The following is a 14,484-nucleotide window of genomic DNA, read 5'->3' as shown; positions in this document are numbered from 1 at the left end:
TGCATTCATTCACTGCCAGCGGGGGCTGCTGGAGGCCGCTTTCGCCACAGGCTCTCTCCGCCTGGATGAACGCACGCCCACCCGCCTGCCAGGATAAACGCACGCCCACCCGCCTGCCCGCCGCCTCCCGCCGCCGCCTGGATGAACGGGCGCCCACCCGCCCGCCGCCTGGATGAACGCGCGCCCACCCGCGGCCTCCCGCCGCCACCTGGATGAACGGGCGCCCACCCGCCTGCCGGCTCCCGCCGCCACCTGGATAAACGGGCGCCCACCCACCTGCCGGCTCCCGCCGGCCACCTGGATAAACGCACGCCCACCCGCCTCCCGCCGCCGCCTGGATGAACGGGTGCCCACCCGCCCGCCGGCTCCCGCCGCCACCTGGATAAACACGCGTGGAGATGGGGGATTCGGAAAGTGACATCTAGGTATTTTTATCTAACTAGATAAACGACGCTTGACCGACGTGCCGCAAATGCGCAGTAGAGAGCAGCTCTACTGCGCATGTGCGGGCGAGCACGTAGGTCTTAGGCAGCGTAAAAAAAAAAAAAACGTGGCGGTGGCGGCAGCGGTAGCAGGCGGCGGCGGTGGCAGCGGCCAGTAGCGAGGGAGGGAGAGAGAGAGAGAGAGAGGGAGAGACGGACTGAGTGGGAGGGAGGGAGTGGGAGGGACGGAGAGAGAGAGTGGGAGGGAGGGACTGAGTGAGAGGGACGGAGGGAGGGGGAGGGACTGAGTGAGAGGGAGGGAGTGGGACTGAATGAGGGGGAGGGGGGACTGAGGGAGAGAGAGGGAGGGAGGGAGTGGGACTGAGGGAGAGGAGGGAGGGAGTGGGACTGAGGGAGAGGGAGAGGGGGGACTGAGTGAGGGGGAGGGAGGGAGTGGGACTGAGGGAGAGAGGGGGAGGGAGGGAGTGGGACTGAGGGAGAGGAGGGAGGGAGTGAGTGTGAGTGAGAGGGAGGGTGAGAGGAAGGGAGGGGGGAGAGAGTGAGTGAGACTGAGTGGGAGGGAGGGACTGAGTGAGAGGAGAGGGAGGGTGGGGAGGAGTGGGTGAGTGTGAGGGAGGGAGGTAGGGGGTGGTGAAGAGTGAGGGGAGAGAGAATGAGGGGGAGGTGAGAGACAGAGGGATGTAGCCCGTTTTAACGGCTTGTATATATATATATAACAACTTTTGTTTTAGTTTTGGTTGTTTTAGTTTTGATGGTTTCCCCCCCTCCCGACTTGCTTCGGGAGGGGGGAAACCATCCACTTCCTGGTGCCTGTCATTTCAAATGACATCTGAAATGACAGGCACCAGCGCACCCAGGATACTGTATAGGCACTGTATTACGCGCCTATACAGTAAAATGGGTTGCGCGGGCCTAACACTTCGCAGACGTGGCTTGCATTTGCAAGCAATTTGAATAGAGTATCGAGCGATATGTGAAGAGAACTGTGCGTGGGGGGGACGAGGGTGCGCCCTGCACTGCCGCACTCTTTCTAACGCGGCATAACTGTATCGACCTGAAAACCTGTAAGAAATGTAGAAAAGTAATGTAATGTAGAAAAACGAGAGATCAGGACCGCAGGTTATGCCTCTCAATCTGCTAGAGTCAGAGAAAATACTGAGGGATCGCAGGAGGCACACCGGTATATCTAGGGGGTGCCTTTCAGCTTTTCTCTGACTCCATCTGCTGGAGGGGAGGCACAACCCAGCAATCTGGACTGATCCTGGTACGTACAGGGAATGCAGGCTTTTTTTTTTTTTTTTTAATTAGCTACACCCACAAGGCGAAAGAAGCAAAATTCTTCCCTGGAGAGTCCAGCAGCATGCAGGAAGGGACCTCAGGGCACAGAGAGTGAGCCAGGCCCCTTGCTATCAGGGGCCACAGAAACAGCCAGGAGTAACCAACCCCCCCATTCGCACACCTCGACCCGAGGGATGGCAGCCACCGGAACCTGTCACCTCGGGGAGCTGCAGCACTTCTCAAACTTCCAGATCAGTCAGGACTGCAGGTTTGCACCTCTACCAGAGAATACGGAGGGACTGCAGGTGGCACTCTCGGTTATGTAGCAGTGCCTCAAGGGTTTGTTCTCTGTCTCCATCTGCTGGTAGGGAGGTGTAAACCCACTGGTATGTATTGGTCTGGGTACGTCCAGGAAAGTTACATCAACAGTATAAAGGCTTACAGGTTAAGGGTAGTAACCGCTGCACCAGCAAGTTACCCCCCATGCACTTTTCTCCTTTCTGGCCTACAAAAAATAAAACAAAGAACAAACTACACCCAGGAAAAGTTATCTGGGTTACTACAGGACAGGGATTTCTCCAATCAGACTAACTTTACCCAGGCAGCACTGAATATCAAGTCTCTCCAGCTAAAATTTACCCTACCCAGAGCACCTCCACCAGCTCAATTTTCTACAAATATAGAAACATAGAAATGACGGCAGAAGAAGACCAAGCAGCCCATCCAGTCTGCCCAGCAAGTTTCGCACTTTTTTTTTTCTCATACTTATCTGTTACTCTTGGCTCTTAGCAACCTCATAATGAATTATGAGCAACCCAAAGAATCGCAAGAGAGTAGGGGGAGAAATTTACCCAGTTACCCAGACATCAAACTCTCAGTGTAAAAAGGCAAAGGTGAGAGGAGGAGGCAGAGGGGGAAGGTAAAGAAACCACAGGAAGCAGAAACTGAGAGGGTCCTTAAGCAGGAGGAGCTGCTGCTGCTGTATGAGGGGGAGAAGCAGGAAGAAGAGCCTGAGCGGATGCAGAGAATAAGGAGCCCAAAGAATGGATTCAGTGAGAGGCTGGGGTGATGGGAACAGTCCCAGGCTGCATCCCCTGCCCCCCTCCTACCTGCTGAGCAGAAAGCCCTGCAGCCATTCTCCTGCCCCTTCTCCAGAGCAGGATTTCCAGCCCTGGCTCCCTCCCTGCACGGTCCCTGGGGTGGGGGATGGGATCAGTCCCAGGCTGCATCCCCTGCCCCCCTCCTACCTGCTGAGCAGAAAGCCCTGCAGCCATTCTCCTGCCCCTTCTCCAGAGCAGGATTTCCAGCCCCGGCTCCCTCCCTGCACGGTCCCTGGGGTGGGGGATGGGAACAGTCCCAGGCTGCATCCCCTGCCCCCCTCCTACCTGCTGAGCAGAAAGCCCTGCAGCCATTCTCCTGCCCCTTCTCCAGAGCAGGATTTCCAGCCCTGGCTCCCTCCCTGCACGGTCCCTGGGGGTGATTGGCAGCAGCTTCCGGTCTCAGCACCACGTTCCGTAAAGGGAGCACCGCCCCCTTCCAGCAGGAAGTGACATCACCAAGGAAGAGGAAGTGGGAACTGCAGCCCCTGCACAAGGCGCTGTTAGAAACCGAAACTTGACGGTCGAAAAAGACCCTGTGGCCCATCTGGTTGGGGTGGACGCTGGGAAATGTAGTCCTGCACTGTCTTTCCTTATGCTGAGTTTTATGGGAATTGTGGGAAATGTAGTCCTAGGGCGTGGTTTGTTGCACTTGGCTGATTAATAAAGCCAAGTCCAGTTCCGTTCATAAAAACCAAAATGGGTAACTCTGCAGCCTCTCAGAGAGATTGGGGAGGAGGTGGAGGGGAAAAGAAAGAAGGAGGGGAGAGCAGGGATGTGGGAGAAGGAAAGAGGGAAAAGGGAGACTGGGAAAGATCAGGGAGAAGGTAAGGAAGAGAGAGGATGTGAGAGAGAGCCCCTTCTGACTGCTGCCCTCTGCCGCCCCCGCCCAGCACTGACAGCAGGAGCTGAGGCTGCACACAAGGCTGCAGGATTCAGGATCAGCTGGGACTGCGCTCTCAGGAATATTGGGACTGGCAGACTGGGAGCTCAGATTCATACATTATACCTGGAAGGAGAGCATCAGCTGATGAGGAAGGAAGCAATCCTGGAGCTAGGACCTGCCCTCAGGATGATGTGGTATCCTCTAGCACTGAGAATAGTTCTCCAGGAGCACGGGCCCAGGAGGGAAGACTGGGAGCTCAGATTCATACATTATACCTGGAAGGAGAGCATCAGCTGATGAGGAAGGAAGCAATCCTGGAGCTAGGACCTGCCCTCAAGATGATGTGGTATCCTCTAGCACTGAGAATAGTTCTCCAGGAGCACGGGCCCAGGAGGGAAGACTGGGAGCTCAGATTCATACATTATACCTGGAAGGAGAGCATCAGCTTGATGAGGAAGGAAGCAATCCTGGAGCTAGGACCTGCCCTCAGGATGATGTGGTATCCTCTAGCACTGAGAATAGTTCTCCAGGAGCAGGGACCCAGGAGGGAAGACTGGGAGCTCAGATTCATACATTATACCTGGAAGGAGAGCATCAGCTGATGAGGAAGGAAGCAATCCTGGAGCTAGGACCTGCCCTCAGGATGATGTGGTATCCTCTAGCACTGAGAATAGTTCTCCAGGAGCAGGGACCCAGGAGGGAAGACTGGGAGCTCAGAGTCATACATTATACCTGGAAGGAGAGCATCAGCTAATGAGGAAGGAAGCAATCCTGGAGCTAGGACCTGCCTTCAGGATGATGTGGTATCCTCTAGCACTGAGAATAGTTCTCCAGGAGCACGGGCCCAGGAGGGAAGACTGGGAGCTCAGATTCATACATTATACCTGGAAGGAGAGCATCAGCTTGATGAGGAAGGAAGCAATCCTGGAGCTAGGACCTGCCCTCAAGATGATGTGGTATCCTCTAGCACTGAGAATAGTTCTCCAGGAGCACGGGCCCAGGAGGGAAGACTGGGAGCTCAGATTCATACATTATACCTGGAAGGAGAGCATCAGCTTGATGAGGAAGGAAGCAATCCTGGAGCTAGGACCTGCCCTCAGGATGATGTGGTATCCTCTAGCACTGAGAATAGTTCTCCAGGAGCACGGGCCCAGGAGGGAAGACTGGGAGCTCAGATTCATACATTATACAATGAGCAGGAGAAACTCTCTGTAATCTCATTGCATAAAGAAAAAATAGCAGCAAAATATATGCTATCCTGCCACCAGACCACAAACGAAACCTGACTAGGGACGATATGCAACATAAGAACATAAAAATTGCCATACTGGGTGAGTCTGAGGGTGCATCAAGCCCAGTATCCTGCTTCCATTAGTGGTCAATCCAGCTCACAACTACCTGGCAAGATCACAACTAGTAAATAGTTCCCATGCTGCTATCTCACATTCGGGCCGATACAGAAAGAAGCGCGGGAGAGCAGGCGAGCGCCCGCTCTCCCGATGCGCGCACAGGCCAGTGTCCTGGGCGCACGATTCAGTATCAGCCCTCATGCAAAATTGAGTGTCCGTCTTCCAACCCGTGGCTTCGCTGCACATTTTGCTTTCTGTATCGCGCGGGAATGACTAATAGGCCCATCAACATGTATTTGCATGTTGTGGGTCCTATTAGTTTCGGGGGTGTTGGCCACATGTTTGACGCGCTATTACCCCTTACTGTACAAGGGGTAAAAATAGCGCGTCGAAAACGAACAGCCAAATGCGGGCTTACAGTGGGCTCCACCAGAGCGCACTTTACTGTATCGGCCCGATTGAGAAGCAGTGGTTATTCTCTAAGTATACTTGGTTAATAATTTCTGGACTTCTTCTCCAGGAGCTTGTCTGAACCTTTTTTACTCCTAGCTATGCTAATTTTCTTAACTACATTCTCTGGCAATGAATTCCACAGCTCAATTGTGCATTAAGTGAAAAAGAATTTTCTCCTCTTTGTTTTGAATGTGCTACTTACTAACTGCCCTTGGTCAGGACCATTCCTGTTGCTTCGGTCCTAAATGATGGGCCCTTTCAAAGATTATTTTTCCTCTCAGCTCTTGTAGGCCCAGTTTCTCCAAGAGCCAGTCCTCCAAAAAGGTACTCACATTAACCGAATTTTCATCCTCAACGATCCCCACAAATCTGATGTTAGACCTGCGGGCTCTGTTTTCCCGGTTGTCGATCTTGAGCGTTTTCTCCTGCATTTCTTTCTCTAATGACTGCAGACACCTGTAGCATATCACAATCCACTCGTATTTGTGTCTGTCTGATCCGCAAAATTAGTAGATCTATAAAAGTGTGCATGAATAAGAATCAAAATAAAAATAAAACTCAATATCAAAATAATTTCAATATAAACCCAATATAAATTGTCATAAAAACTGTGTATTCAAGACAATGATTACAGTGTTTGCTGAATTAATAATTCAAAAAACAATATGGGGCAGACTTTATAAAACCACACGCGCGTACTTTTGCCCGATGCAGGCGTAACTTGCGCGCGCCGGCTCGCCATCCCCAGGCACAGGCTGCTGTGCCGGGAGACTCGGGATGGCCCCCCCCCCCCCCAAACCATCGCCACACCCCGGACCCACCCCGAACCACCCCCTGACCACGGGCATGCCCCCCGGATACACCCCCAGACTGCTGACACACCCCCTCCCACCCCTTTTACGAAGCCCCGGGACTTACGTATGTCCCGGGGCTTTGCGCGCACCGGTGGCCTATGCAAAATACCCCTGTAAGTTTTCCTTTATATATAATTATATATGTGCTCTCCATATTAGTGAAATGAATGAATTCCACAGCTCAACTGTGCATTAAGTGAAAAAGAATTTTCTACTATTTGTTTTGAATGTCTGATGTTGATAATCAAAAAAGCAACTTAAAATCAAAATTGTTCCATCTTCTATTGCTCATCCTTATGAGCTTGCATTATTTGAATCCGATGCATTACAGCTGTGTGTATTATACTGTCCTCCTGGCTTATTAGATCACAATATTTCTCCGCTCATTGAATGTTTAACTTTAACCTTGAATCCCGATAAACCGTCTTTAATTTGGGGGGATTTTAACGTACATGTTGTTAATGTTATTTTAGACTCCACTTGTTCTATTTTATGTGATTCTTTCGCAGCCCTGGGCTATAATCTAGCTTCACGGGCTCCTACTCATAAAGCTGGCCATGCGTTAGATTTGATTTTTGTTAATGCTAAGTTTTGCCCAAATATTTCACTTAATATAACACCAGTTCCTTGGTCTGATCATTTTCTAATTTACTCTGAAGCTACATTTAATTTACCACTCATTTTCAAAAATGTAAAACCATCTCACATTACCTTCCAGCTTAAACCTAAAATTGAAGATCTATCAACAGAATTTCAAAAAATTAAACGTAGTTCTAACCCCAACAATTCAACTGATTTATCCTCTACCTGGCTAACAAATTGTTCCAATATTGCAAATTGTTCCCCCATAAAAACAAGATAATTAAACCTAAACAAAATTTAAATCCCTGGTTTAATAAAGAAATTAAAGAACAAAAACAAAGCCTAAAAAAAATTATAAATAACATGGAGAAAAAATAAAACAGTCCAGACATTAGCAGTATATAGACTAGCTTTACATCAGTATAAAAACTCATTGATAACGCTAAAAAAGAATTAAAAAACAAAAAGCTAGAATTGTCTCTGCATAACCCTAGAGAACTCTTTAGGATTGACAACAGCTTAACAAAATCTCCAACTGATGTTGAAGGATTACCCGAGAATAAATGTAATGAGGTTGCTTTATTTTTTAAAGAGCAAATTGATTTATTAATTTCAAACAAGAATGTTAGTTCTATCCAAGAAGTCTCAATGCCAATAAAATCTGATATTAATTGGGCATTATTTGATTCTGTCTCATCTCTTGAAATTGAATGTTACATCAAAAAATTAAATCCTGCCAAACATCCTTTAGATCCTATTCAAGTGTGCTTTCTTAAACCTTTGGCTGATATTATAGCCCCACTCATTACTGATATTGTCAATGCATCATTAGATGAAAGGTTCCGTCCCTGATATATTAAAAAATGCTATAATTAAACCTATATTAAAAAAAAAACCTATGTTAGATAATACACAATTAAGCAATTATAGGCCTATCTCTAATCTATCGTTTCTAGCAAAAATCCTAGAAAAAGTAACTCATAAACAGCTCGATACCTATTTAGAATCAAATAATATTCTATTTCCCAATCAATACGGATTTAGAAAAAAATGTAACACTGAAACGTGGCTCATTGCTCTTATGGACACTGTTGTAAGAGGTTTTGATACTGGGTAGAGTTATTTTTTAGTTTTATTAGATTTATCATCGGCATGTGATACTGTGGATCATTCTGTTTTATTGAAACGCTTAACAGAGATTGGGACACCTGGTTCAGTATTTGATTGGTTTTCTTCTTTTCTTAACAATCGGTCGTACCAAGTAAAAATTAATAATGTCTCCTCGGAAAAAGTTACTTTAGCCACTAGTGTTCCCCAAGGATCTACCTTGTCTGCCTCACTTTTTAATATATATGTTTTACCTATTTGTCATTTTTTAAGCACATTAGGTTTGAAATTTTATATGTATGCGGATGACATTCAATTTTTAGTTCCTATAGAAACTTCAATAGAAGATACGCTAGAGCTTATCGAAATTTATATTTTGTCACTAAAAAAATTACTTCAACACCTACGTCTAATCTTAAATATGAATAAAACAGAAATTCTGTTGCTTGAACGTAAATGCCATCTTAGTAGTATTCCCCCTTTGACTTTTAACAATAATATAAAAATAAATCCTTGTTTTAATACTCGCAATTTAAGTGTTACTATTGATACTGAGTTCTCTCTTAAGAAACACATTTCCATGAAGTTGAAAGACGGCTATTACAAATTGTTAATTTTGCGTAGGTTAAAATCTTTGGTCTTTGATTGCATCGTTTGTTAAATGTCATCACGAGTCACCCGTGTGCATTTTCTGGCGCGGTGAGAGGCGAGCGTTCCTAATGAAGCATCTTCTTTTTTTTTTGTAATGTAAAGTTTATTAAACAATTCAAACATCCATATAACCATTACAAGTGTGTATATGAGCAACGCTAGTTAAAGCACATATAGATATAATCTTATATCTCACACAAAAGGCAGTTACTGATAAGAGCTCAACAATAACCAATTATAGGTAGTCCACTGTATATCAGAAAACCATACATGAACCGAGCAGCATTGAAAGTAGGTTAACACATCCGGAGAACAAAACTCATCATTGAGAGGCACGAGACCCAACCTGCGTCAGCATATCCTCCCTCCAAGTAAGATACGGTCGCCACAGCCGAGAAAACTGTAGCAACCGATTCCGCTTTTGAGCTGTGATCTTGTACAGGGAACACATTGCATCAAGTTTCTGATATAGAACTTCCTTAGCAGGGACTCTGTCCTGTTTCCAGGAAGCCGCCAAAATACATCGCGCTGCTATGCAATATTGATTAATTAACAGACACTCATATTTGGAACCGTCAACTGACAGATTGAGTAATCCCTGAACAGGAGTTAGAGTGACCTCTTTATGCAAAGTATATAAAATGGTATCCATAACATCTTGCCACAGTCTCTGGACATGAACACATTCCCACCATAAATGAAAAAAAGTTCCTATTGATCCACACCCCTTCCAACATTGGGCGTCAGAACTAAGACCTGCTTTATGCAGTCTATGGGGTGTGAGGTGCCAGCGAAATAGAACTTTATATCCGTTTTCTGTAAGGGAGGTTGCAACGGAACTACGTTTAGTATTTGAAAATATCTGATCCCACTCCTCATTTGCCAATGGCCGGCCAAGCTCCACCTCCCACTTGTAAGTATATGCAGGTTTCTCTGGCAAAGTACCCTGTAAAACCATGTATATCTTGGACAGTCCACCCTTAATACGGTCAGCTAGATCACACCAACCCTCAAATTGGGACTTCCCCCCGTGAAGGTCCGCGAGGATTCGTTCTTTAGTCAGAAAATGTCGAAGTTGGTGGTAATAATAGAGGGTAGAAAGTGGAACAGAGAATGTCTCCTGAAGGTGTGAGAAAGACAGTACACCATTCCCACCACATATCTGCCCAACGGTATGCAGACCCCTCTTCCTCCAATAACGGGCAGAGGTCGAATCCCAACCGGGAGAGAACCTAGTGTGGTAATATAAATGAGTGCGGCAAGAATATTGCCTGTGTCCTATGATAAGATGTTTCCACTGCCCCCAGCACTGAAGAGTTGTTTGCAGAGGAGTAGTAATAATACTGCCCCGTATCCGCAAGGTCGATCTAGGTTGCCAAAGAAGGGCTTGTAGGGGGATGTTGCCCAATAAGGATTGCTCGATGGCCACCCATCCAGGCCGCTCAGCTTTTTTATACCAAGACAGAATACAACTAATTTGAGCAGCGGCATGATACCATTGGAGATTTGGTACCCCCATCCCTCCTCTCAATCTATGTCGGTATAATGTCGCCCGCGCTACCCGAGGGGGCCTCCGTTTCCAGAGGAATGCAAAGAAACGTCTCTGCCATCTTTTTAGTAGGGCTGTCGGAATGGGGATAGGTAGGGACTGAAATAGATAATTAAATTTGGGTAAAACGGACATCTTTAATATAGCTATGCGTCCCGTCCAAGTGACTGGAAGACCATCCCATATATCTAAATCCCGAAACACTCTAGCTACTAAGGGAATATAATTCAAGCGAAACAAGTCAGGCAATTTAGGTCAGATAAAAATTCCTAAATATTTTATCTTGGCACCTGCCCACTTAAAAGGAAACTGTTGTTGCAACGGAACCACTTGGTCTGGGGGCATAGAAACATTCAACACCTCCGATTTAGCAAGGTTCAGTCTAAAGCCAGAAACCAAACTAAATTCCTGGAGATGAGCCACCACCCCATGTAATGACTGTTCCGGGCTAGTTAAGGTAAATAAAATGTCGTCCGCAAAAAGTGACAACTTATGATCCATGGCTCCCACACGGACACCCATAATAGTCCCCGCTTCCCGAACTTTAGTGGTGAAAGGCTCTAAAAACAAGGCGAATAATAAGGGGGATAACGGACAGCCTTGTCTCGTTCCTCTCTCAATGGGGAAAGGATCAGAATAGACACCATTAACTTTAACTCTGGCTCTAGGCCGATCATAGAGTTTAAGAAGCCAATTGAGAAATTTGGGGCCAAAATTCATTTTCTTCAATGTTTTAAACAAAAATTGCCAATGGACCATGTCGAATGCTTTTTCAGCATCGACTGCCAACAAAATCGCTGGAGTCTCAGTCCGAGTGACTTGCCAAATGAGATCCATAATTTTCCTTACATTATCTGCCGCTTTCCGCCCTGGAATAAAGCCAGCCTGATCCTGGTGAACCAATTTATTCATAACTGAATTGAGGCGATTGGCTAAAATTTTCGCAAGTATTTTTAAATCTATGTTGATCAGTGAGATTGGTCGGTACGACCCACAATCCGCAGGATCCCTCCCAGGTTTGGCCAATATGGTAATACCCGCCACATTCGCCTCAGATGGTAGTACTGCTTCCCCCTGCAATGCGTTAAAAGCGTCCAGTAAATAAGGGGTAATCTGAGAAACAAACTTTTTATAAAAAGAACCAGTGTAGCCGTCCAACCCCGGGGCCTTATTAGGTTTAAGATCCTTGACCGCATGCAATATTTCCATGGGTGTAACAAGACTTTCAAACCTCAACCTTTCAATCTCAGTAAGTGTCGGGAGGGCGGTGTCCGCTAAGTAAGCATCAATATTAACGTCTGCTATTTGAGTATCTGCTGAATATAGGGTACCATAAAATTGTTGAAATATGTTGAATAGCTTCAGCAGAATCCAACATAGAGCCATCTAACGCTTTGATGCGTGTGATTTGACATTGTGCAACTTGGCGTTTTAATTTCCGAGCCAACAGTCGTCCCGCCTTATTGCCCCACTCAAAATGTTCCTGACGAGCTAGTTGTAGCTGGTGCGCTATTTCTCCAGCTCGCAACAGGTCGAAAGCATTACGAGCTTGTTGAAGGGAGGCATAAACCCGGGTGGATAAAGTGGCTTTATGTCGTTGTTCGAGACAGGCAATTTCAGATAATAGCGCACCAATTTTTTCGCCCTTCACCTTTTTCTGATAGGAAGCTTGTGATATTAACCTGCCGCGCAACACCACTTTTAAACAGTCCCACAAAACTGGCGGTGAATGAGAATGTGAAGAATTGAATTGCTGATAATCCGCTATAGCATCCTTTAACGTTTGACAAAACGGTTCATCAGCAAGCAGGGTGTCATTCAGGCGCCAGAAGCGGAGGCCCGCCTTTTTATTTTGTAGATGCAATGTTAAACCTATAGGGGCATGGTCGGACCAGGTAATAGGACCTATCGTTGGTTTCACAACCTGTAGACTCAATACCTTATCGATTAAGAAGTAATCTATACGAGAATAAGTTTTGTGGGGAGAAGAATAGAAAGTATAATCCCTCACATTAATATTGCGGTGCCTCCAGATGTCTATCAAATCTCTATCGCGAAGGAACTTGCGGAGGGATTTACGATCGTGCGAGGTACCTCCTCCCCCACCCGCTGAGTTATCTACATGAGGTTGTAGAGTGAGATTGAAATCACCTCCGATTATGAGGTGCTCCGGGTTTATGTTATTCAAAACCTCTCCGAGCTGAGCTATAAAAGCGTGTTGGTTAGTATTGGGAGCGTAGATATTGAAAAAGGTATAAGTGGTCTTCTCCACCAACAATTGTACCACCACATATCGCCCCAAAGGGTCAGCCACCGATTTAGTAACCGTGCCCTGGATATCTTTGTGGAGTAAGATACTCACTCCTGAGTATTTCGCAGTTTTAGAGGCAGCAGCATGAAACTGATGTGGGTATTGGGCCCAAGATAATAAATGCTCATATCTTTTCCTAAGATGAGTTTCCTGAAGAAACAAGACATCAGCCCCTATCCGCTGTACATCATTGCGGAAAATCCGCCGCTTGTGAGGATTATTCAGCCCCTTAACATTAAGAGACCATATGGTTAGTTTTGCCATGACAGAAAAAATGAAAGCGCCACCACTCGGCCAACCCCCCCGAAAAAAGCTCTAACCGGGTACCCACTTGCAGCGCAAAATCCCGCACTCTCCCCTTGGGGACCCTGCGGAGCGAAAACATCAGGAAAATAATACAGTGAATCAGAAACAGATAAAACAGTAACTCCCAAACGCTCTGTATACACGTGCAACGAAAACCGTGTTGTGTTTTCTGTTCCCATTTGCCCTCCCCCCCCCCCCGCTCCCCCCTCCCCCCCAATTCCCAGTGCACTCCACAGATATGTGCTAAAGACACCCCTGTGAAAGCTATGAAGGGCAGTATCATCTGCAGAGCCCTCCCCTACCCACCCCCGAGCCTCCATCCTTACCCTGCAACCTGTAGATATATATATATAACCAACAATCAAATTAACAAGAAATTGCAGCAAGCTCAGTCCCAAAATATGATACATTCTCACATCCCGCGACACGAGTCCAGCTACGTATGTACATCCCTGGAACTGGGATACACCGCTCATCCTGCTCCTTTATCTTGGACAGGGGCACGTTCTCCTGATTGTCTCCTCAGACGTTTGCCTCCATGTTGCACCCTTTGCCAGCATGGAGTTTCCATCAGGGAAGTGGGTGGCTTCTTTGCAGGAGCAGTATGCTGCACCTGATGCCCGGCTGCTTTTAGTACTGCCACCGCTCCATCCACTGTCTCCGTTTTCGTTGTCGAACCATCTATGGTAATCGCAATTCCAAAAGGAAACAGCCAGCGGTTCCGAAGACCTTCCTTGCGCAGTACCGCCGTAACTTCCTTGAATTCCATCCGTTTTTTGAGAGTCATGGGGGACAAGTCGGCGTATATTTGTATATTATTATTCTCCCACGCCCAGGAATTGCGCTTTCTAGCAATTTGAAAAATGCTGTCTTTAATAGTGTATTTAGTAAAACAGACAATGATGTCCCTAGGCTTACCGGGGAGTTTTTGTCCCAAGGAGCGGTGAGCCCGGTCCAATTCAATAGTAGCTGCTGATAACTCTTCAGTCCCGCTGCCATCTTGAGCATATAAAAAGGCGCAGAATCTTTGAATCGTGGCCCCACAGTCAGCGTACTTCTTATCTTCGGGAATGCCTCGAAACCGCAGATTATGACGCCTCCCGCGGTTATCAAGATCTTCTAATTTTGCCGCGAGTGCAGTATAATCCGCCTGGGTTTGGGCCGAACTGTGCTGCAACTCCTTAAGCTTGATGGCATGCCCCTCCAGTCTCACATCGCATTCATCCGTACGCCGCCCAATCTCAGCCATCTCCTCTCGAATCTCTGCCATAGCCTGATGCAGTTCCTGCTTATATTCTTTAATTTCGCGGCGCAGGTCCCCGAACCAACAGCGGAATTCCTCCCGGGTTGGGTGAGTAGAGGGCGCTGCGTCTGTCTCACCCGGGTCCCGCTCCTCTCCAGAATGGCGTTTGCTCGTGTCCGAGGCTTCAAAAACGGCACTAGGCCCGCCAGCGGCATCGTTGTCGGCAACATAGGCAAACTGCTTCAGATCCGGCCCCTTTTTTTTCTGAGCCATCGTTAGAGCCGCGGAGAATGATCGCTACTAATTTTAATCAGGTTCGCCGGATTAAACGCTGCGAAAAAGCTGCAAAAAGGCTCGGGGTGGACGGGAGCTCGA

At 47.1% G+C, this 14,484-nt stretch overlaps 1 protein-coding gene across 2 annotated transcripts in view; it reads right to left on the bottom strand.

Annotated features, from left to right (window-relative positions):
• Window positions 1-3,316, bottom strand: part of LOC115083576 (oocyte zinc finger protein XlCOF6-like) — a 94,129-nt gene extending 90,813 nt beyond the window's left edge. The window contains exon 1 of one of the 2 annotated variants that reach the window (XM_029587481.1): window positions 3,107-3,316. In XM_029587481.1, coding sequence (XP_029443341.1) covers window positions 3,107-3,133 — 27 coding nt within the window. In that variant the 5' untranslated portion in view covers window positions 3,134-3,316. The remainder of the gene's footprint in view (window positions 1-3,106) is intronic. The other variant, XM_029587477.1, reaches the window with a different exon arrangement.
• Window positions 3,317-14,484: the final 11,168 nt, after the last annotated feature.

The sequence above is a fragment of the Rhinatrema bivittatum genome, chromosome 2, assembly GCF_901001135.1.
Source record: "Rhinatrema bivittatum chromosome 2, aRhiBiv1.1, whole genome shotgun sequence".
NCBI classification, from domain to species: domain Eukaryota; kingdom Metazoa; phylum Chordata; class Amphibia; order Gymnophiona; family Rhinatrematidae; genus Rhinatrema; species Rhinatrema bivittatum.
This window is presented reverse-complemented; position numbering and strand designations above follow the sequence as displayed.